The 22,686-nt window shown below is 34.3% G+C and overlaps 1 protein-coding gene, 1 long non-coding RNA gene and 2 other non-coding genes across 9 annotated transcripts; 3 read left to right on the top strand and 1 right to left on the bottom strand.

Annotated features, from left to right (window-relative positions):
- Positions 1-4,332: 4,332 nt before the first annotated feature.
- On the bottom strand, positions 4,333-14,596 carry LOC147839598 (uncharacterized). Of its 3 annotated transcripts, none has more exons than XR_015516810.1 (4): positions 14,461-14,596; positions 13,969-14,010; positions 12,749-12,842; positions 4,333-5,770 (listed from the first exon to the last, which is right to left on the bottom strand). It is a non-coding gene; the product is annotated as an uncharacterized LOC147839598 (long non-coding RNA). The 3 variants fall into 3 exon arrangements; XR_015516811.1 differs by lacking the exon at positions 4,333-5,770 and adding an exon at positions 10,862-12,521; XR_015516809.1 differs by lacking the exon at positions 4,333-5,770 and having other exon boundaries at positions 12,727-12,842.
- rbm43 (RNA binding motif protein 43) lies at positions 14,591-22,143 on the top strand. Of its 4 annotated transcripts, none has more exons than XM_087295803.1 (7): positions 14,591-14,648; positions 15,557-15,638; positions 15,899-15,939; positions 18,216-18,406; positions 18,518-18,603; positions 18,806-20,432; positions 21,590-22,143. In XM_087295803.1, exons 4-6 carry the CDS (start codon positions 18,223-18,225, stop codon positions 20,141-20,143), a joined length of 1,608 nt encoding a protein of 535 aa, XP_087151929.1. In that variant the 5' UTR covers positions 14,591-14,648; positions 15,557-15,638; positions 15,899-15,939; positions 18,216-18,222; the 3' UTR covers positions 20,144-20,432; positions 21,590-22,143. The 4 variants fall into 4 exon arrangements, with proteins under 4 accessions (XP_087151929.1, XP_087151928.1, XP_087151931.1 ...); XM_087295802.1 differs by having other exon boundaries at positions 15,899-15,947; XM_087295805.1 differs by lacking the exons at positions 14,591-14,648; positions 15,557-15,638; positions 15,899-15,939 and adding an exon at positions 17,148-17,513.
- Positions 15,350-15,481, top strand: LOC137488579 (small nucleolar RNA SNORA9). Its single transcript, XR_015517377.1, has one exon. It is a non-coding gene; the product is annotated as a small nucleolar RNA SNORA9 (small nucleolar RNA).
- LOC137488580 (small nucleolar RNA SNORA9) lies at positions 15,700-15,831 on the top strand. Its single transcript, XR_015517378.1, has one exon. It is a non-coding gene; the product is annotated as a small nucleolar RNA SNORA9 (small nucleolar RNA).
- Positions 22,144-22,686: the final 543 nt, after the last annotated feature.

Genomic DNA, 22,686 nt, shown 5'->3' with positions numbered 1-22,686 from the left:
ACTGAAAACTGACCAGACAATTTTGTAATCCGTCCCACACAAGATACATATGTAGGACATACTTTATTTAATGGTCATGAAATATGATACAAATGCCTAGTATATTAACAACAATAAAGTTTGTAACTTCAAATCCAAAGATACATAAACCATTACAGCTGGTAGCGCTCAAGATAATGAGATCAAACCAGATTAGTCTGTCTGGTAATTCTGATATCTGACATGCCCCTCAATGAAAGTCACTTTGTCTGGCAGATCATGTCTAGTCTGCATTAATTTGCTGTGTGAAGTTTGTTCAGTGTTAACATGCTAATTTGCATTGTCTGAATCAAAAAGAGATTAAACACCATACAAGGAAATTTCTTTCACTGAAAAAGGCTTGTTTGCACTGCCATCATTTGCCTGCACACAGGATGCCTGTAAGAGAGACTTTGTATCAGAACTGTGCTTCAATTGCTATGCTAAATTGTTAGGCAATCCACCGTGCAGTAATTGTGATGCAGATGTGAAGAGACAGACTGGTGGAGGATTTGATACACTGTGTACCGAACAGCCAGACAGCAGATGAGAAGTCTGAACACTCAGAATGACTGTCCAGCTGGAAATAAAAGTTGCTTTAAACTCACGCCAAACCTCCGAATAGACAGAAAACCCGGAAATAGAATAAAGTGTCTGCGGAAAATCATAAAAAGGCAAGCTACATTGATTTTACACTTTAAATCTTTTAGATGTATAGTAGTGTGTAATTTGAAGTATGTAATTTTCTACACCATTGGAATTAAAATAAGTTTTTTTATTTGTTTTGAAGAATGTGTTTTTTGTCAGTATTTTTTGTCCAGTTTTTATCAACTCCATTTGCTTTCTAAAATCAAACATTTCTTAAATCCCACCACAGAAGGCTGTCCACGCTTTTATTACATCACGGTTAGACTGCTACAATGCACTTTACTGTGGCATTTCAAAATCTCAAATATATTAATTTGTAATAGCAGAAAATATGACCATATTACCCCTCTTCTAAGGGGCTTCCATTGGCTGCTTGTCCAATTCAGAATTGATTTTAATGTGCTTTTACTGGTATATAAATCCCTTCATAATATAGGCCCAACCTATCTTTGAGAGCTGTTGCAGTTTTACATTCCCGTGAGATCTCTTAGATCTAGTGATCAAAATCTTCTTTTAGTTCCTCAATCCAGACTGAAACATAGAGGGGACAGAGCTTTTTCTGTGGCTGGTCCTCAATTACGGAACACCCTGCCCCTTGAAATTAGAATGGCTCCATCACTATCTATTTTTAAATCACTTCTAAAACATAACTTAAAAAAAAAAAAACTTTTTTATACTTTATTTATAAGGATTTTTTTATACATTTGTACAAAACATAAAAAAACAAACAGTCAACAATAACAAAACAAAATATACAAACAAACATCCCCAACACTACTTTCCTTTTTGTGGCTTTAACAGAAGATATACATAGCTAACAGTCTGCAAACATTAAAGTTCTCAAGTGTCACACAAATGCACAGCAAGTGTAGATATAGGGTGCATACACAACTTCAATTGAATAGTGTTTTTAAAGGTCCTTTATACAGCTACATTTTTTTTCAGTCGTCTCTCTTGTCTTATTTCTATGTTTTATATTCTGTCTTTTTATTTTACTTTGTCTTATGTACAGCACTTTGGTCAGTCTTGTGAATTTTCTTTAATGTGCTCTATAAATAAATGAACTTTAACTAAGTTTGAATGATTGATTGATTGATTAAATGACCTCAAATAATAATAAAAGTGACATAGAAAGCATATATTTGTTAGGTTTTAAGTATATATTCAACAATTTATTTAACTATTTATTCAAAGACAATATAACCCATTTAAAATGTACATATTAATATGCATTTAAGACCCATTTAAGTCGGTCAATAACACTTCAGTTTAGCATATACATTTAAAATGTAATATATTATTAATTGTAACATTCATTCATTTTCTTTTCGGCTTAGTCCCTTTATTATCCAGCACATGTTTTAAGCAGTGGATGCCCTTCCAGCTGCAACCCATTCCTGGGAAACATCCATACACATTCACACTCATACACTGCGGACAATTTTAGCCTACCTAACTCACCTGTACTACATGTCTTTGGACTGTGGGGAAAACCAGACCACCCAGAGGAAACCCACGCAAATGCAGGGAGAACATGCAAACTCCACACAGAAACCAGCCGAGGTAGGAACCAGCGACCTTCTTGCTGTGAGGCGACAGCACTACCTACTGAGCACTGTACGCCTAATTGTAACATTTAAACTATTATTTTAATTTTTAAATCTATAAAATATTTTCATTCACAATTGAAAGGTAACATGCAATTCACACTTTGCTTTTTACTCAGCCAATACTTTTCCATAAGAGTTTATATAATGACTTGCAGCTGGAATCAACTAAAATATTTTAACTTAAATATGTTAAATACGCAAAGCCAGAAACCAAAAATAGCTTTAATTAAGCTATTTAAAGATTGACTTATTTGCAAAAGAGTAAATCTATCCAAAATGTCACTGAGACATTGCCTCAACTAATGTCATGGGTTCAGTGCAGCACGATTTGTTTTTTCTAACCAGGTATTACTTTAAAAGTACACTTTAAAATGCATTAATTCAACTCTCTTAACAAAATGGACCTTCTAACTTGCAGAATTAATAGTGTGTGAAGGCTGTACTGTTCTTGAATGGCCAAAGAATGATCTGTCACTGTACACTTAACCTCTGTCATGTCTGAGTATCTCAGACGGTCAGTTCAACTGGCAACACACACATGCTGTGTCACAGTACACAGTACAGTGTGTCAGGTGATAATTCCATTATACCGGGATTGGACTGCTACAAATAACCTGGATTTATCCAGTCAGGTGAACTACAGATGCATGGGAGGAGCTTGCTGGAGAGAACACAATGGATGAATGAATGAATGAATGAATGGAGAGATGGAGCTAAGGAGTGGAAATGTGCTGGATGAAGAAGATGGAAGCAGGAAGGATTATACCCGTGTTGGTGTCACACTACAGCAGAACATCCAGTCACTGATGGTGGCTCATAAGACCTGAGTCATCAGGCCACTATAGCAGGAGCGGAGTGGGCATTACAGCGTGACTAAAAGACAGGAAGATGACACTGCAAATACAAGTCCTCCATGACGCCATTCATTACACCCAGTGATTGCCTTTGGTATATAATATTAACAGAGACAAACCAAACACTGTTCAAGCGTCAGCTGTGCAGTGTATAGCTCAGCACAGCCTAAAGGGAAATACATTGCATAATGAGTATTATAAATTAAATACTCAGACTATTGGTAACTATAATTCTCAAAATGAAGAAAACAATAAGTTGGTTTGTTTGTTGTACACCAAATTATCAAACAGTTTATTAAAAAAGAACTGAAAATATCTATTAATTTTATTGCATTAAATTTTTAAGGTAAGTGGTTGCAAACAATGTATATGCGCTGAATTAAAACAAATTAAGCTGAACATTACTGAACATTATTCACATAACAGCACATAAAAATTGTTTGCAACCACTTACCTTAAAAAATGTAGTAAATTTAATAAATAATTTGTGTAATTTTTTATTGTTTTTCTTCTTAAATTCCTGGGAAGAACTAAAAGTTCATAATGTTTTGCCTACAGTATATACATCAATCAGGATGTACTGTAGAATTTAGATGATTAAAAAGAGCTATATACGTTGAATCTGACCTCTAAAGAAAATGTGAGAGGTTCTTTTATCTGGAACATCTGTGGAGCTTGAAGTGAACTGCAACTGTTTTAAAAGCACAGTGAAAATGATAAGGTATGGTAATAAAAAAAATCAATTATTGTGAATAGTGCTTACCGGTTTATGCATTTTCATATTGCTATTGTTTTATTTTTTAAAAGTGAATATGAAATTCCCTAAAATATCTCAATAACAGAATTGAGAAATATAATCAAATATTGGTGCATCCTAAACCTTTTGTAAAAATGAAAGAATTATAAATAACATGCATCAGTTACTTCCAGAGTTTCCCGCTAGAGGAACTGAAAACACTAACAACTATTTATATCAGTGCTTTAAAGACTGTTATACCTTTTTTTGTAGGTGATGTAACAGAGTTGACCAAAATGTAGGAATAGACATTTTTTATATAACTCAAATTATAAATAATACAGAATAAAGATGCAAATGCTTTCTAACTAAATAAAGCAAGCACACAACAAATATGAAAATTAGACTTAATTATTTCTTGATAATTAAAGCTGAATATAATACTCAAGACGTAGAACAAAAAAGTATAGTGGAAGTCTTTAAGTTCATTTTTATTGTACAAACATTATTTTTTTTTGTACAGATAATTGTAATATTAGTAATAGCAATAATCATACTGACAAAAAAGACTTGTAATGCTAGTGTGAAAAGATCTGCAAGTGACCCAGGTCTAGCAAAGCGATTTTAAATTTCATCACAAGTCATTAAAAACATTGGCAATACAAAAAAAAAAAAAAAGATTCATACATAAAATTCTTACATACAGCTCCTTAAGGCCATAAGAAGGGCCAAACAGAATCTGCGGATATTTATGCTATTTCTGTACAGAATTTTGTAAACAATCTGCGGGTTTACACAGAAATATTTTTGCAATATTGTAACGAAAAATGAAATTAAATATTATATAAAAAATAACCTTTTTATCTTTTATTTAATGTTTACTATGCAAATCCAACTAGACTTTGTTTACTTATTTGGTAAACAAAGCAAGTTTCATATAATATACAGTTAAAGTCAGAATTATTAGCCCCAGTTTGATTTTTTTTTCATTATTAAATAATTCTCAAATGATGTTTAACAGAGCAGGTGAATTTTCACAGTATGTCTGATAATATTTTTTCTTCTGGAAAAAGTCGTATTTGTTTTATTTTGGCTAGAATAAAAGCAGTTATTGATTTTTTTTAAAAACAATTTTGAGGTCAAAATTATTAGCCCCTTTAAGCTTTTTTTTTTTTTCAACAGCCTAGAGAACAAACCATCTTTATACAATAACTTGCCTAATTACCCAAACCTGCCTAGTTAACCTAATTAACCTAGTTAAGCCATTAAATGTCGCTTGAAGCTGTATAGAAGTGTCTTGAAAAATATCTAGTCAAATATAATTTACTGTCATCATGGAAAAGATCAAATAAATCAGTTATTAGAAATGAATTAATAAAACTATTATGTTTAGAAATGTGTTTATGTTTATAATCTTCTCTACATTGAAGATAAATTGTGGAAAAAATAAACAGGGGGGCTAATCATTCAGGGGGGCTAATAATGGACTTCAACTGTATCTACTAAAAGAAAGAAAATATGGCTTTACAAACTGTATTGAAAATAAATCATATGAACATTTTCATATTAGTCAATAATAATACTAAAATTAATTTTAAAAAATGAATAAAAATACATTTGCACACATTTACACAAGTAAATAAATAGACTCAATGATGGGCTAAAAATCTTTGGAAATCTGCAGATTTCTGCACGCATACAGATTCCATGTGGGCCTAACCATATGTCATACAAGTAAAATAACTAACACATGTCAAAAGTTGCAGTTCCAAAACATTAGTTTATGACGTTCATTGCAGATGTTCATTATCGTCTCTTGAGTTACAGCATTATTGAACTGTTGATGGTAATCATCAAATGTTGGTAAAAGCCTTGTTGGTGAAATCAAGTGTGATTTGCATGTCCTGAAAAGGGATGCAAAAACATTTTGAGCACACCCTGGTGGCTGGATCCACAAAGGGCAAACGTTTTTTATCATACAAAAGTAAGATCTAGTCTTATTTTCAAAAATATTTGCTTTTTATAGTTGGGATGGGATGTGCTTTCATCATGGTTGTGCACCAATGCTAAGGTTCTGCAGGAATTTAGGTTGGGACTTTAACAACATGACCAGTTCAGTGCAATTAAAAATAAATAAAAGAATCAACCACGTTGATACAATTTGGCTTTAATTTATTTATTTATTTGTTTTTTGCAAGGAACTAGAGATGTGTTTTCTACATTTTTTCAGTCTAAAATGCCCGAGTTAAATAATTTCATCCAGTGTGCAGACTACACACAAGTTTAAACATTATAAACATAATGCTTTTAAACATTAGAAAAAAAGACAAATGTGACAGAACTGTTAGTTTTGGGTGAACGCAGGAAACAAAACGCCACTAAAAACAAAACTGTGAAAGAAAACAGTTGAATTATCAGCTTGTTACAGCCTGCAGAAGAGAAAAAGAGTGTGAAAAAGGAACTCTTGAGACAGTTTGAAGCTGACTCCAGTTTCTCTGGTGTTCGAGGCCTGCTATGACACCATGCTATGAAACCTGTGTGCTTGTTTTGCCTCATTTAATTTAATACACTGATAAGGTCAGCTGACTGGAATTTTATGAACCCTGATTATACGTCAATAAGACCTTAAACCGTTGATCTGCAAGTTTCCAAATCTTCCCAATGTTCTCCAGTTACACAGGCAGCTGTGTACACGACTATCAGCAGTTCACCTCCCTGTGTCTCACAGGGCTTTCAGTGGAAAATTGACATCAAGGTCAACATGTTTCTGATGTTATATTGAAACATTGCACTGGTGTTATATCGAAACATTGCACTGGCTCATTGAGATTATTATGGGCACTAATGATCAGATATTATAGATGTATTGTTGTATTCAGTGACTGAATATTCTATCGGTCTTGTTTTTGAAGTTGTGTTATTGCTCTATTTTTATACGCAATACACTGTAATTTAGTAGGACTTTTGAAGAAGTCTTAAATTAAACTACTAATAAACAATGAAATATACTTTGTTTAGTTTTATCTTAAGTTCATAGTAAAATTTGTAAAAGTGTTTTATTATCAGTTAATGATATACTCATTATAATGTTTAATAATATCTTTAAGTTATTTGTAATTTTATGTTTTCCATTTTTAAATAAATAAAAGATGTAAAAATGGCATGTCTGTATATATAAGTTTAATGAAATAATCTTTTTATAGATAATATACTGTACATAATAAATTTTTTTTAATAAAACTCAAATAATTTTAGAAAAAAATAAACTTAAGAGTATGATAAAACCCCAATCGAAAAAAAGGGTTTTATGTTTTAGTTAAGTTTGCTCAGACAGTAAAAAATATGTAACAAACCAAATTGTGAACTAGCTGGCTCACAAAGTTTCAGCTGCCACAGATATATCACTATGTATTGAATGCTCATTCACTGAATGTTCTGTACTGCCTTGTATAATTGCACTGTTTGTTAAAACAGTATTTGAACAATTCCGTGACAGAACATCAATGAATCACCTCATTCTAAATCAGTTTGTGCCCTCTTGCCCTTAATGTTGTTAAACACTGTGTTCCTCCCCCATTTTTTTATCTGATGAGATTTTGCCACACTCACACAAAGCCATCATTCACTGCCCTGCTTATGTAACTCCACGCTAAAGCAACTGCATTTATTCTGAGGCTGTGAGTAAATATAGTCTGAGCCAGTTGTGCATCATTTAACCTCCAGAATTAAAGTCACTGCAGGTAACTAGTGTACAAAAGATAATACTTATCAATATTCTTCCCTGGTTGATTGATTGCATTAGGAATTTGTTTCCTACCTACCCTAGTTTCCTAAAATGCTGGTGAAATATGCAAATTATATTATGCACTCATTTGCATACATTTCAAGCACAAAATCGAATGAACTCACTTGTTACATTTTTTTTACAGTCAAAGATTTTACTGAGGGGATTTTGGAAATCTCTTTTGATCATTATTAAGTACTGTACATGTTTGTTATTATCAGGCAATCATGAATGTATTTAACTTTGTAAAACAAATATAAAAAAAAAACTTTACAATAAAAGCTGTTACTTTATGTATGGCATGTACTGCTGGAGATTCAGCTTCAGCACTCTCTAAAATAATGTCTGATGTTTCGATCAGGTTTTTTTCCTCGAGTCGGAGTCTCTTTATTTGGAGTATCTACCGTTCCTAAAACCTAATCCGATCCTTCTATAATAAGAAGAAAGGAAAGCAAAGAAAACAGATAGAGAATGTTCCTCATTTTTTATATAACTCACCTTATTTTAACATTCAACAACTCTGTTAACAAACAAAGCACTTTTCTTTGAGGTAGCTTGAACAATTAAGTAATAAACATAAATTCTTCACTCTTGGACTTTAGTGCAACAGGTAAAAAATCTAGTATAAAAACAAATAGCACCTAAACTTAGAATACCCAGCAGGCAATCCAAAGTTTACACATCTCACAGTTTGCTGTGTTGATGTTGTCGTCATCAACTTTATAATATCTCCGGACCACAGATATCGCGCTTTCGGCTTCAAGCTGCTTTCGTGTTCTCCAGCATTTAAACAAGGTAAAGTCATTATTAGCAGCATGAATTATAGCAGCATTTTTTATTACACTGTATAACAATAATTAATATTTTTACAGTACTGTAATGGTTGATTTAGGGTTGGGGCGGGGTTTGGCATTAAAAATACAATTTATTAAGTAATTTAATAGATAACTTACATAATACTCTATACAACTACTGTTTTTACATTACTGTGATGGTTGGTTTAGGGTTGGGGTAGACATTAATAAAATACAATAAATGGGAACTTAATGAATGACATAAATAATTCTCATTAACTTTCAGCCACAACCATATCCGATCTAGCAACAACCTTTAACCAATAGCGCCTCTGCAACAAAGTGATGTCATGCCGCAAGGTTGCTGTTTCTGTGTGAAGTCAAGAAAGAGGTCTAACTACACCTTAACTATAGTAGTGTTGAAAAAATAATTACAGTATATATAATATACATTCCGATCTAGTCTGAAACCATGGATTGGGCCCAATTTCGTGATCGGATCTGGACATCTCTACTTAAAGGTACAAATGTGTACCCTATTGGTACTAATGTCTGCCTATATGGTACAAAAGTTTTGAAAAGGTACCACCCCAGTGACAGATTTTTTTTCTTTATTTCTGAGTGCGAGGGAAAACTTACTTTAATAAAACAGTCTTTATAAAGTGCAATCTACAAACCCAAATTCATAACTGCAACATCATAAAGAGATGGCACGATGGCTCAATGGCTAGCACTGTCACCTCACAGCAAGAAGGTTGCTGGTTCGAGTCCTGACTGGGCCAGGAGGCATTTCTTTATGGAATTTGCATGTTGTCTCTGTGTGAGCGTGGGTTTCCTCTGAATTCAGAAGTGAACTACATGAATTAAAATTGTTTGTTATATATGAGACAATGAGAGAGTGTATACAGTGTGAAGAAAAAAAAAGATTTTTGAAACAAGTAAAGGATGAATAACCTGACAGAATTTTCATATTTGGATGAACTAACCCTTTTAAATGTGCATCTAGGGTGTTATATATTACAAAACACACACACACACACACGCACATGCACACGCACTAAAACTTTAATGCACACACTCAAAAAGCCTTAAATCTCAAAATTGACATGCATGATGCATGGAAAAACCCGCAGTGTCACGCTTTAAACCAGCATCTATTAGGTTCTTGGAAAGTGACGTCTGACCTCGAGGTTATTGCTGCTGTCAGCAGAGTAAGTCCTACTGTAGGCGAAGTGCGTCACTTTAGCTGCGTTAGCTAGATTACTGCTCTTAATGGCCTACAGAGAGAGAGACATCATCTGTCCTCTGGCCAGACAGCTCTAATTCAACAACTATTTTAATGGCTCGTTTTTTTCTGCGAGTGGCTCATTAGAGACTTTTTGCAAATTTATTAGAGAAGTACTTCTTAACTGGTGTATAGTGAAGTATATGACAGAAATTTATTCCAGGTCTGTTTCTAAAAGGTCAAGTGATTTTAAGGGCAGACGTCAAAAACAGTGTTCAATTCAGTTACATTGAAACAAATAAAATCACCACATCATTAACCCTTCATAGGGCCCTTATTAAAATATTAATCGGAAAATCCCTAGCATGTCAATAAATGTCAATTGTCAATAAAAATGAAAATCATGGTCATTGTTAAGTTTTAAAAATGCTATTTTTTGTTGAAGTAGTACTTTCACATGAAAATACTACTGTACATTTCTGTGGGTTTAATAAATAAACATAATAATATGAAATTAAGTGTATAATAAACATACACTGAGTTTAAATAATAAAGTCATCAACATTTTTTTATATTTGAGGTTTTTTATATTATATATTCTAGGTTTGAACCATAGCATTAATTTAAAGTCCCCAATAAATCAAAACTAACCATATGATTGTGTTAGCTCACATATATTGTTAGATTTGTGCTGAACAATTCATCTGTGCATGTCATTAAGAAAAAAATTGTTTGCCTTTTTGATCTTTAATTAAATTCTGTAAATGCACTTCCTCTTTCCTGCTACTCATGTGATATTGCATTTATACAACAGTTTGATGGCATAATCATGTATATAATAAAGAAAATCCAACGTTGAGAGGAACTTTCTTCCGCCACTTATTCACCTCTGCAGCTGATGCCAGAACAGCAGAAGCCATTACTAACACATCAACGTCTTTTTAGAGCTAGTATTTGAATAATTTTCCAGCATAATGTCTAATGTGATGACAAAACAGAGACATTTTCAGATTATAAGGCTGAACCGCATGAAATGCTATCAGTCTTGACATTCCCAGTATTTCTCTGTTGCAATGGGGAGATCACAATAATTAACCCCCTAAAAAAAACAAAGCAACGCAATCACTACCAGATCACTGTTGTGTTTGCAATAAGTAAAAACAAGTTTTTTCCTTTTTTCTTTCTTTCTTTCTTTCTTTCTTTCTTTCTTTCTTTCTTTCTTTCTTTTTACTGAATGGAGACTCATTAAAAACAAACAAATGGCCAACCAAAAAGTAACTCACGGTTATATAATACCTGATATGTGTGTCTCATCTCACACTCAATATACTACAATATACTACAGCACTGCAACATAAAAAGGAGAGATCGACTTAGAATGCCACTGACCATTTTTATTATGTTTTGATCAGCTGTAGCTTGAAAACACATTACATCTTTTCTACTCTATAGGCTTATTATGCGATCTCTGTCGCCATCTTGTGGATGGACAATATCAACCCTCTTTGCTCTGCTCAATGACAGGCTGATGGATGCCGACACAATGTATCTCAAAACTTATAAATATTTAAAATAGCACTAGCACTATCCTCATAAATAAACTGCATAGTTGCTATCTAAACAACTACATTCTCACCTAAAAAGCCTCAAAATTATGTTGTCCAACAGCTGCAATATTTGTCAAACTGTAGTGAGTTTATTGATCGGCTGTTACTTTATGTGGGCGGAGTAATGCAGAAGGGTGAGTGGACTGTAGGGGTTTTGATATTGCAGAATATCACACAGCTATCAGCCAATCGGATTTGAGAACCAGACAGAACTGTTGTACAAATTTATATAATGAAACTGTTTATCCATTTGTAAGGAAATATAGCCAACATATTTTGATTAATTTAAACAAAACCATTTTATTTAAAAGTTATATTCATCAGGCCAAGAGTTAAGTCACTTAACATGTTTAGGAATAAAAATTTTAATTATTGAAAAAACAATTACAAACTACACAATATCAGCTAAGTTTGATATTTTTATGTTTCTCCTGATTTTTCCTGTTTTTTAAAATTGTATTACTTATTTTAATCCACATATTAATTTGGCCATACTAATTTTTGGACTCTGATCTTAAGAGTTTTGTTAGATTATTTCCAGTTTTGTCTTTGGTACTGACTAATCTAATGTATATACAAAAAATATATATTTCTGATTAGTATCCTATGCAAAATATTAAAAGTGATCATTGAGGGGTGCATTTATTTATGCATAGCACTGTATTTATAGACTTTTGCTGACTTGATAAGTGACAGAATGACTGATTGACTGACTGATTGATTGATTGATTGATTGATTGATTGATTGATTGATTGATTGATTGATTGATTGATTGATTGATTGATTGATTGGTTGGTTGGTTGGTTGGTTGGTTGGTTGGTTGGTTGGTTGGTTGGTTGGTTGGTTGGTTGGTTGGTTGGTTGATTGATTGATTAAATCAAATGAACAACTATAATTAATACCAAAACTTTTTTAAATAGAGGTTGATTTAATCAGTTTTAGATTTTGATATGCTAAGCAGACCTGGGATTTTCTGAAAAAAGCAATTAAATAAGGACTAAGAAAGTGAAAGTCTGTAAGCACAGGGGAGTTTGCTGTTCCATCTGCTTAAGAGCTTGATTTCATGACACAACTCTGATGTCTGATTCTTGGCACAGTTGTATGTTGTCCCAATTTAGCTGTCTTGGCACAGTGCTGTGTGTTCTTATTGCAGTGTGGCTGTCTGTGTTGTCTGATTCAAAACCCATGTGTCAACCTGAACCTTCCTCGTGTTTCAGCTTCAAACACACTGGGCCATTGTGTTGCTGTCACACAAACAGATGAAGGGCACATTTGCATAACCACTTGTAGAATGAGTGGACAAACAGTGACAGTCGGTGAGTGCAGAGACAGAAGGCAAAGATTTCTCCTTGTCCTCTACTGGCAATACAGAGTTTGATAAGCACGAATTCTGGCTCTAATGCCTGTATTACTTAGCTCCATTAGTTAATTTATATGTAAAAGACAAAAAAGCATCTTCCGGAACTTTTACCTTCTTTGTTCCTTGCTGGGGGATCGATCAGCTAACACTGCATTCCTGACTATACTCAGAAGATGGCTGAAAACTCTTGACTGCATATCCTATTCTGAAGAAGACAAAGAATAAAGAAATAAACTTAAAAAAAGTCTTAATTACATTGCCACATTGTCTTAATATTCACTAAACTGTTGGTGCAAATGTCACAACTGTTCTCTGAAACATGAAATAAAAATCTGATATTTCTTGAGAAGAGTCAATCGTAGATTGAAAGAAATTATGTGAACTTTTATATTATATGGTATTTTTGTATGAATTATGTTAAATGTAAAATCTTAATTGTTCAATGTGGTATATGCACACAGGATTTTAATTTCAGTCAGCCAGCCCCAGGGCTTCCGGTTAATTGACATCCCACACAAAATCGCCGCTTTTTATATTTGATTTCTTTGAGAAACAGCAATCTTCACTGCCTGGCTGAGATAAGATTTAAGGTATCTCAGACCAAACAAGAAATAATATTTTTATATATATATATTTTTTTTTAAAGAAATTATACCTTCTTCAGACAGACAAACAGACAGGTAGACAGACAGACAGACAGATGCTTATGGGACCTTCTTCAGACAGACAGACAGACAGACAGACAGACAGACAGAAAGACCACACGCTTATGGGACCTTCTTCAGACAGACAGACAGACAGACAAACAGACAGACAGACAGACAGACATACGCTTATGGGACCTTCCTCAGACAGACAAACAGACAGACAGACAGACAGACGCTTATGGGACCTTCTTCAGACAGACAAACAGACAGACAGACAGAGAGACAGACAGACAGACGCTTATGGGACCTTCTTCAGACAGACAAAAAGACAGACAGACAGGGAGACAGACAGACGCCTATGGGACCTTCTTCAGACAGACAGACAGACAGACGCTTATGGGACCTTCTTCAAACAGACAGACAGACAGACAGACAGACAGACGCTTATGGGACCTTCTTCAGACAGACAGACAGACAGACAGACAGACAGACACACAGACGCTTATAGAACCTTCTTCACACAGACAAACAGACAGACAGAAAGGTATGTGGGTAGGTAGGTAGATAGGTATTGGCATGGCTCAACAAGTAAAGTTTAGTTTAGGCTATTCTGTGTGTGATGCCAGCATAATTACTAGTGCTATGCTGCCCTCTTATGAGTAAACAGCAGGATTTTTCCATCACCTTATTAGATGAGCAGACAGCTACACAGGTCCAGGAACAGTTCTGAATATAAAAGGATCAAAATATTGAAATGATTAAAATTCACTGGAATCTGCAGGTAATTGTTAATAGTATTGTATATATTGTATACCCTATTACAAGTAGCTATGCTGTGAAAAAATATTTCAAAAATGTGAATTTATTACAAGCCAACAATTACGCTAAAATATATATGTATTGCAGACCAATTTGTCATAAAGACAGATTAATAAAATTATTCTATTAATTATCATATTACCAAATAATATAATTTGGTTGTTAGTAAAATGTCTTAATAGCATTTGCAAGTTTGTGGAACCAATAAACCTAGCACAGCTGTTGTTATCTACTTAAAGGAAACAGATTTGCACACAGTTACAGCGTCAAAACAAACAATTTCAGTAAATGGTTATACCAGGCTACAGTACTGTATAGCCACATTTTCAGTCATGTCGGGGTAGAATGTTCACTTACCAAAATATTGTAAGCTTTCTGTACTTTACTGTCATGTTCAGATGGTGGCAGTGACGTGCCAAAAGCCCTAGCCATTAAATGTCAGAAGAAGAAAAGGCCGCTTTTCTGATGACGTGATTTCCGGCTCGTTCTTTCACAGGGGAACGGCTGTGGTAGCAGGAGTTGTGGCGTTGAGTCTGTATTTAAAGGTGAGATTTGATTATTAGTATTTAAATGTTTCAGCATTATGTTTATTGTCTGTCTTGTTTACAATGGTATGTAGTTGTACAATGTTTTAAAGGTAATTTTGTATGCATCAATATATACATGAATGCATTTAATTCCGTCATTATTGTAACATATCGTTTGTCCGTTTTAGGTCATTATTGTAAACTTGTTTTACTTCACCTGTGTAATGTAACTTAGTCGTATTTTTGTATGATATGTAGATTTTAAAACGTTTTTCCGATATATGCACGTGGTCACAAGCGTCCACGTGGGCCACATTGGCTATTCGATAATTCGATTTAAACCTTTTTTTTTGTTAGCTCTTTTTTGCATCAGGAATTAACGTCTTTTAAATCATATCTATGGCTTAGATTGATAACCTTTATGCATCATTCTGGAAAGTTGTCCAGTTTATTTTTGCGTTTATTTTCAGCATCTTGGCAAACAATTGTTAAATTTCACAAACAATTTCTCCCTCATTTGCTTTTAATCATTTTGATTTAGGAAATGTTACAAAAATGCTCTCACATAAACAAAAAAAGCACCTGCTTAGCCTTAGGAATGTGGAAAATGCTACATTGTTAAATAATGTAAACCGTTAAAGTGTAAAATGATTCTTGACGGATTCTTTGTTGTGATTGAAGCTTGTAGTTGTAAGTTGGGGAGTTGCTGTGCTGTACTTCTGCAGGCTGTTCAGCGAGGCTGAGTCTCCTGTGACTCTGTCCTTTCCTTTATGTCTGCTAGATAGACATGGAGTGGTTTGAGACCCTGTTGTCTACTAAATACAGCGTGGTTATAGAAACTCCAGATAAACATTCCTTCAGGAATGTGATTTAATGTCTCACCTTTGCTTGTAAAGTTATTCACTGAAGTTGTCTTTCTCTTACAGCATACAATTTCCCTGAATTCTGTGATGGACATTCATTCCTAAGGATTGGTCACAAGATGGCGATTCTCAGCTGCTGCAGGAAGTAAGTTTGCTAAGCATGTTTTGGACCCATTTCAAAGCAGCGGTTTATTACAGAACCGTCATTGCAGGCTGTTCAGCGAGGTTGAGTCTTTGTGACTCTTGCCTTTCCTGTAAAGTCTGCTAGAGAGATTTGAGGTGGTTTGAGGCCTGCTGGGATTCCCTTCTCAGTTTGGTTATGTAATCTTCAAACATTTGTGATCAATCCACCACAATTATACACTACATCTATAAAATGTTAAAGTTTTCTTCTTCCTTTTACAGTGAGGAACGCTGGCTTTGCTGCGATGTTGGATCATAAATTGGTAATCAAGTAAGATTGAATATTGTTGAATAATGTAAAATTGTTGATTGTAATACTTTTTGCATAATGTGTTGGTTCAAATAGTAAGTTATATAGCAAGTTATATTGAATGTGAAATTATTTGCAAAGAAATGTTTGTGTGGGTTAAGTTTTTTTTTTTTATCTGATGAAACTAAATAAAGAAATATTATAAAAAAATTGCTTGTTTTCTGCTTTTTGCCCCTCTCAGTTTGTCTTTAAAACATGTTTATGTGGGATTTCTTCATTCTGCATCTATCAACGGTTTTGTCTTGTTTTTGTGATCATTTGAGCTGTCTTACGAATACAACCTAACATTTTTAGCATTAAACAAATGGGTAATTAAAGTTACATTTATGGTTTTCACCAAATAATACATCACTATCAAAGTGTCTAAATTTTACAGATATCAGTCAATCAGAAGGCATGGGCTAGTAGTAAATTTTGACGGTATGATTAACCTTGGATAAAAGAGATCACAGTTTTATGATATTTTGATTACTGCTCTGAAATATATTCTATTTAAATGTCTAGAAGAAGAAAAAACTTCTAGACTTGCAACTTTGTATTATGTTTTCAAATTGAGCAAAGGTCATGAAGTTGTATTCAAGTGAGCTTCAGATGTGCAGGGGTTTTTTTTTCTCTCCTACAAAAAGGTAAGAGTTGGAAGCCGGCACAAATTCCACCAATAACACTAGTTTCAATCCACAATGAGGGTCTTGAAGTTTATCAGTGGAATACACAATATTAGATTTTTATTTTTTGGACATTCTCTAATACTGGTGTTATGTTTTGTATTTTTATCACATTGCAAAATACAGTGAAATGTATAACCTTTTCACAATATTGCAGTTTAAAGATATTCTCAAACCAGAGATCTACTGCACTAATCTGGTTTTGTTTACAGTACACACCGCCATCTAGTGACGTTTGGGTGACCCTTTGGTGATGTTTATTAAAAATATATATTGAAACCGTACTGTTTTTAACTCCGTAAGGTAGACATAACGTACAATTTAGAAAGATATAACAGGTGACAGTTTTATAACTATTTAAAATGCTGTATGAACTGTAGTGTAGACTATAAGGGGAAAAGTGGTTATCAATTTTTTATGGACTTGCATTGTTCTCTTTACGATTAGTTTTGATGACTGCCAAAATATACAAATTAAAGTAATTTTATTCCTTTGAATTTGTAAATTGCATAACAAATTCATCACATGTATCTTGGTTTAGCGGCTTTTATTTATTTCCAGTCTTGGATAAGTCATTGATTAAATACATTTAATTTGACATTTATGCAAATTTTAGCTTTTTTAAAACAGAAAAAAAAACTTTTCTAAAACTCAAAGAAAACCGTATTTTGTAAAGTGTCCTCCAGTCCGCTGCAGATTAAAATACTTAAAGGAAGTTACTCGTAATTTTTCTGTGAGAGCTCAGGCACGCCCCCTTGTTTTCATCAAGCTCTGATCAGCGCAGTTTCACTTTCGCTTCAACACGAGGGAGTATTTCTTTAATTTTTTATCCTGGCGAACGAAATTATACAATCAACCACAGGTAAATTTCTAAATCTGGAATCCACCAAGAATCACCGTACGCTTTTACTTGTAAAACTATGGGATTTCCTGTTACTATGGCGATATGTTTTGGTAAAACGCCAGCTGTAAAACTAGTTTGCCACGTTTTATATCCCAACAACTTTCTTTTTCTGTTACCTTAGCAACTAGTAATTTGCGATCTACTCTTAATACATAATATTTAAATGCACATTACGTTACTCTTAATTTAAATTACAATCAATCTCATCCTGTATTCAGTAATGTAACTAACAACCGAATTCTGAAATGTAAACAAACGTGCACTAGCAACAAGGTCTAAACACTCGCCGTTTCAGTAGGGATTAGGTACATTCTTTTTCGTGTTGCTGAATTGTTGAGGAATTTGGGAACAATTTGTGAGATAAATAAAGTTATTAATTTCATATTTTTGTTAACGTCTGTACAAATGCGTTATTTTCTGAATGCATTCAATCTGGGTTCCATTGTTATAGTTTATTTCTGATTTTGGTTTGTAGTTGACGTGGTATTGGTAACATTTAGAAAGTATTCAGCATTGGTTTAATTTGTTTGTCCAATATTTTGTTCATATGAACAGACATCTAAACTTTAACTAAAGAAAGAAATATAATGTAATTTTGTGTTGTAATAACTGGTTATTTGTAACTTTTATCACAATCATTAACAGTTATTCATTGCTCAGTTTTAGGATGGACATGACGGGAATGGTTATTGAAGTGAATGGGCTCCCGGACAGCTACCGAGAAGATGCAATGATTGACAAATTAACTATCCATTTTCTGAGGCGCTGTAACAAAGGAGAAGATGTTTTAACAGTGATTTATCCCACTTCCAACAAGGGCCAGGCTTATGTAGTCTTTGAATCAGAAGAGGGTATGATATTATCCATTGTTATATTTTTTACCATATATACTGACAAACAAGTCTTGTGTTTTATAATTATTGTTGTTGTTGTTATTATCAATATTATATCCAAAATTTTAGTTCCTGGAGTCTTGGAACACACTCATGTTTTGCAAGTGGAGAGTCAGTTTTACCCACTGGTTGTTAAGCAGGTGGACCTGCCTCTGGTAAGAAATTTATTTGTAAATAAACAATACAGAATTGTGCATTTTACAAGTGAATATAGTAGTCAGCATGTCTCATAATTTACTACTGATTCCTGATTATCATCTTGTTTTACAGTACATGTATCCTAAAACTAAAGTAACAGTAGATCAATAATGGCAAATATGTTTACCTGACATGCTTATGTTCCATTCATTTTCTTAGCTGGACATGCCAGCCGAAACATTTCTCAATATGAACCTGTTCTCCAGCCACAAGAAGATTGTAGAACTTCTTGATAACCATGGCTTTCAGGTGACACCGACCAGATCAGGGCAGATGCAATTGCAGGGTTCCTTTCTCAAGCTTCAACTTGTTTATCCAAAGCTGATGCAGATTCTTGCTGAAGAAACTCACTCTCAAAGGACACCTTCTCACTACACTAATGGCTACTCAGACTCTGCCTCCAGAGCTGGCTCAAGTGACTATGAATATAAATCCAGATCCAATGTCACATCAAGATACAGACCCAATAATGGCAGCTCAGTGTATGTTATGTCTAGAAGCACATCTTCAGGAGTAAAGTCAGAATCTCCAAACAAGATGGCATTTTTGCAGACTTCCTCAGTACACAATGGAAGCTCCAGGATAGATAGTTCCTTTAACAGTCCCTCCAGGAACTATGAAGATACACCCACAAGCATCCATCGCTTGTCTCCCAGGAAAACTGAGGATTCCTTCCATGCAGATCCAGATGTGATGGAATACATAATGCATTTCAATGAAGATTCTGTTGAAAAAATACAGTCAGATTATCGCACTCATATTAGTTACGTTTCAGTGGTTGATTCAGAGGTTGTTATGGTTAAACTCTCTAGAGGAGATTGTGAGGAAGCAGCAAAAGAATTGCGTGAATTGATAGAAAACTTCAGGTCTTCTCTATGCACACAAGAAATAGATCTGAATGAACTTGATGACAGTCATACAAACGAGATTTTTCGGAAAGCAAATTCATTTCAAAAGATCTACAAAGTTTTAATTAGGCATAAAGGTAGCATTATTAAAGTGGTAGGGTCATCGCAAAACAGTTATGAAGCAAAGCAAAGGCTTCTTGGAGAAAAGGTTGAATTTGCACCAGCAAAACTCATGGAGAGGAATGTATTGCGACGCAGCAGCTCTTTGACAAGAAAAAACACAAGGCAGAGAATGGAGAATCTTGAACTTGAACGTCCTGTTGCTCTGAACACTACTTCTGCGAGTAGCTCTTCTGCCTCACGTTTTCAAAAGGACTCTGAATTGCAGCTAGAAGTACCACAGGAAAGAGGTAGAACACCTAAATCTATGACACAACGTGTACGCTCACAGAGCGCCACTCGATCAAAACACAAATCTCAGGGTAATCAAGTAAACCGGGAACTGTCAAATTATGATCAGCAGAATTCAAAACCATCTAATGAAGCCCAGAAATCTAACCCAATACCAAAAATCTTAGCTGCTCTTCGACCTGAAACAAATACAAAAATTCATCAAAAATTTTTCAAAGTGACTAAATCTAATAAATAAGACACACTGATGACAACTTTATTTTCCTGGCAATATTTTCTTATAGTCTTTATTAGTATGTAATATTGCTGTGGCAAAGTTACAAAGCTCAGACATCAACTCCAAAGTGAGGTATTCTTATTCTAACAGAAAGCAGTTTTCAAGAACAATGGTGAATGGCTTTTTTATTTTTTATTTGTGAATTCCAAAAGAAATTCATTTGATAATTTAAGCTAACCAAAACACAAAAGAGGAAGGACCTGGTTAATCTCATACAGACAACAATCTTTTACGTTTTAGACATGTGTTGGTATTAGGGATGTAACGGTATCAGAATTTCACGGTACGGTAATACCTCGGTATGAATGTCACGGTACGGTATTTATTGAATCATTTACAGGAAAAAAAAAACTTTTGAAAATACTCCAAAAAAGTGCCAAAAGTGTCAATGACATACAAATTAGCCATCTATCTGTTAGCTTTGAAACAGGAACTTCAATTTTAATAACAAAAAATTATTAAACCATGTAAAAAAATTAAGTTTCAATTTAGTATTGTTAAAAACTCATCACATTTAACATTTAATCACTCACTTAGATAGAGATGGGTTTAAAGGAAAATTATCATATAACTATAATCTGGTAAAAGCTGGTATCTCTGAGTATTTACAATGTCCCCTGCAACAGAAAAAACCCCTCTCATTTGGGACTGAGGATTCTGGGACAAGAGAGATATGACTTGGCCCATGTTGACAGCAGTGGGGTAACGTTGTGCATTGTCTTTCCCCCACTTGAGAGGACAAACCATGAGTGAGATAGAGATCTCTTTGCGGTACAAGTCAATGTCTGCATCAATCTGAACAGTGTGCTGTGTTTCTGCAGTCCCCATGACTGTTATTAGTCGTATTCCCCAACTTGCTGGCACGTGCACACATAGGGCTCAACCTGTGCAGTGCACATGCCCTTTTTAGTCTTGGATAGAAAATGCCCTTCCAAAACGATCAAAAGTGCCCCCGCGACGCGACACAACCTCCGTCCAGTCCAGCCCTTCAGTAGGCGCGCGATAACACCTCTCTTGAGTATGCGCGCTCAACCCCCCCTCGGCGCTTTACAATACGCGCGCCACAACACAGCTGATCAGAACGCGCGCGACAGCACCGCTATTCAGCACGCGCGCGGCGACAACACCCGCTTTAGGTTCGATCATTTCCATCTTTTTTTCATCTCCGCTACTAGCAGCACACTCCATTTCCGCATTACTGGATCTGTAGCGACAGCAGACCGCAAAGGATTATGGCCACGCCGGGGCTGATGGGAAATGAAGTTCCAGCTACCTCCCGTTCGCTTCATTCGCCTGAGCAAATTTTCTCAGAAGACCTATAGTTTTACCGAGTCATGCGACTTCGGTAATATCGAAAAAATTTAATATTGCGGTATGACGGTATTTACAATACCGTTACATCCCTAGTTGGTATCATGCTTAATTGCTTGTTTCACACTGGATGCAGAAGCTGATTGGTAGAAATGCAAAAATGTGTCTATAACAAACAAAAATAGCGTGTGTAACATTTGTCACACACAGTTGCACTGTAGCTGTTGTACTACTCAGTTTATTGTATCACCTTTTCGTCTTAAGTTTTGAATACTTTGCTATGATGCAGTCTTGTTTCCCTTTCACTGACCCACACATAGGCCTACTATATGCTGTAGATAGATCTCTGTGATCCCCATGATTTATTTTACATGATAATTAAAATCTTAAAGTTAAGGTATACCTCTAGTTTCAATCATTCAGATATATCTTTTAAGTTAAGCCAAAAACAATTATTATAACACTACGCCAGCTCACCAATCAGAGCACATTTTGTTTTTTGGAAAGTGGGCATTCATAAAAAATTGAACTAAATGGAGTGCTTTGTGGTACACTGACAAGAGAGGTACTACAATATTGAAATATGTTGAAAAATAATGCATTATTAAAACAGCTAACTATGAAAATCAACGTGCACCCCAAAAACAAAATCAAAACTTTTCAAAAATGCTTAAGGGGAAACTTTTCCCAAAAATAAAGGATTTGTCATCATTTACCCACCTTTGACATTTTTTTCTGTTGAACATAATAGAAAATAAACTGAAGCGTGTTGGAAACCTGTAATCACTGACATCAGTTGGAAAAAAGCAAATACAATGGAAGCCAATAGGTAGGTAATATATAAACAGGTTTATATATATATATATATATATATATATATATATATATATATTAGTGTTCAGTATATATCAGTACACCCCTCACAAAACTATAATCTATCTTTTAAATTAATATTTTATAGTGGGAAGCTATACAATATTTTATTTCTGCATATACATTAGATTATTTTAATTGTATTATCTTTCAATTTCTAAAGGTGTTTGGTGACTAAAATATTATTTTAATAAATATATCTGTTTAATAAATCTGTTTTGTTTAAATGCACCAAAATACATTGCATATCCTATATTTACTAATATATATAAACTTACACTGGTTTGGAGCAAGTCAAGGGTGAGTAAATTATGACAGAA

The sequence above is a fragment of the Danio rerio genome, chromosome 19 (genome assembly GCF_052040795.2).
Source record: "Danio rerio strain M-AB ecotype USA chromosome 19, GRCz13ab, whole genome shotgun sequence".
Classification (NCBI taxonomy): domain Eukaryota; kingdom Metazoa; phylum Chordata; class Actinopteri; order Cypriniformes; family Danionidae; genus Danio; species Danio rerio.
The sequence above is the reverse complement of the archived record's forward strand: the minus strand, read 5'-3'. Positions and strand labels throughout refer to the sequence as shown.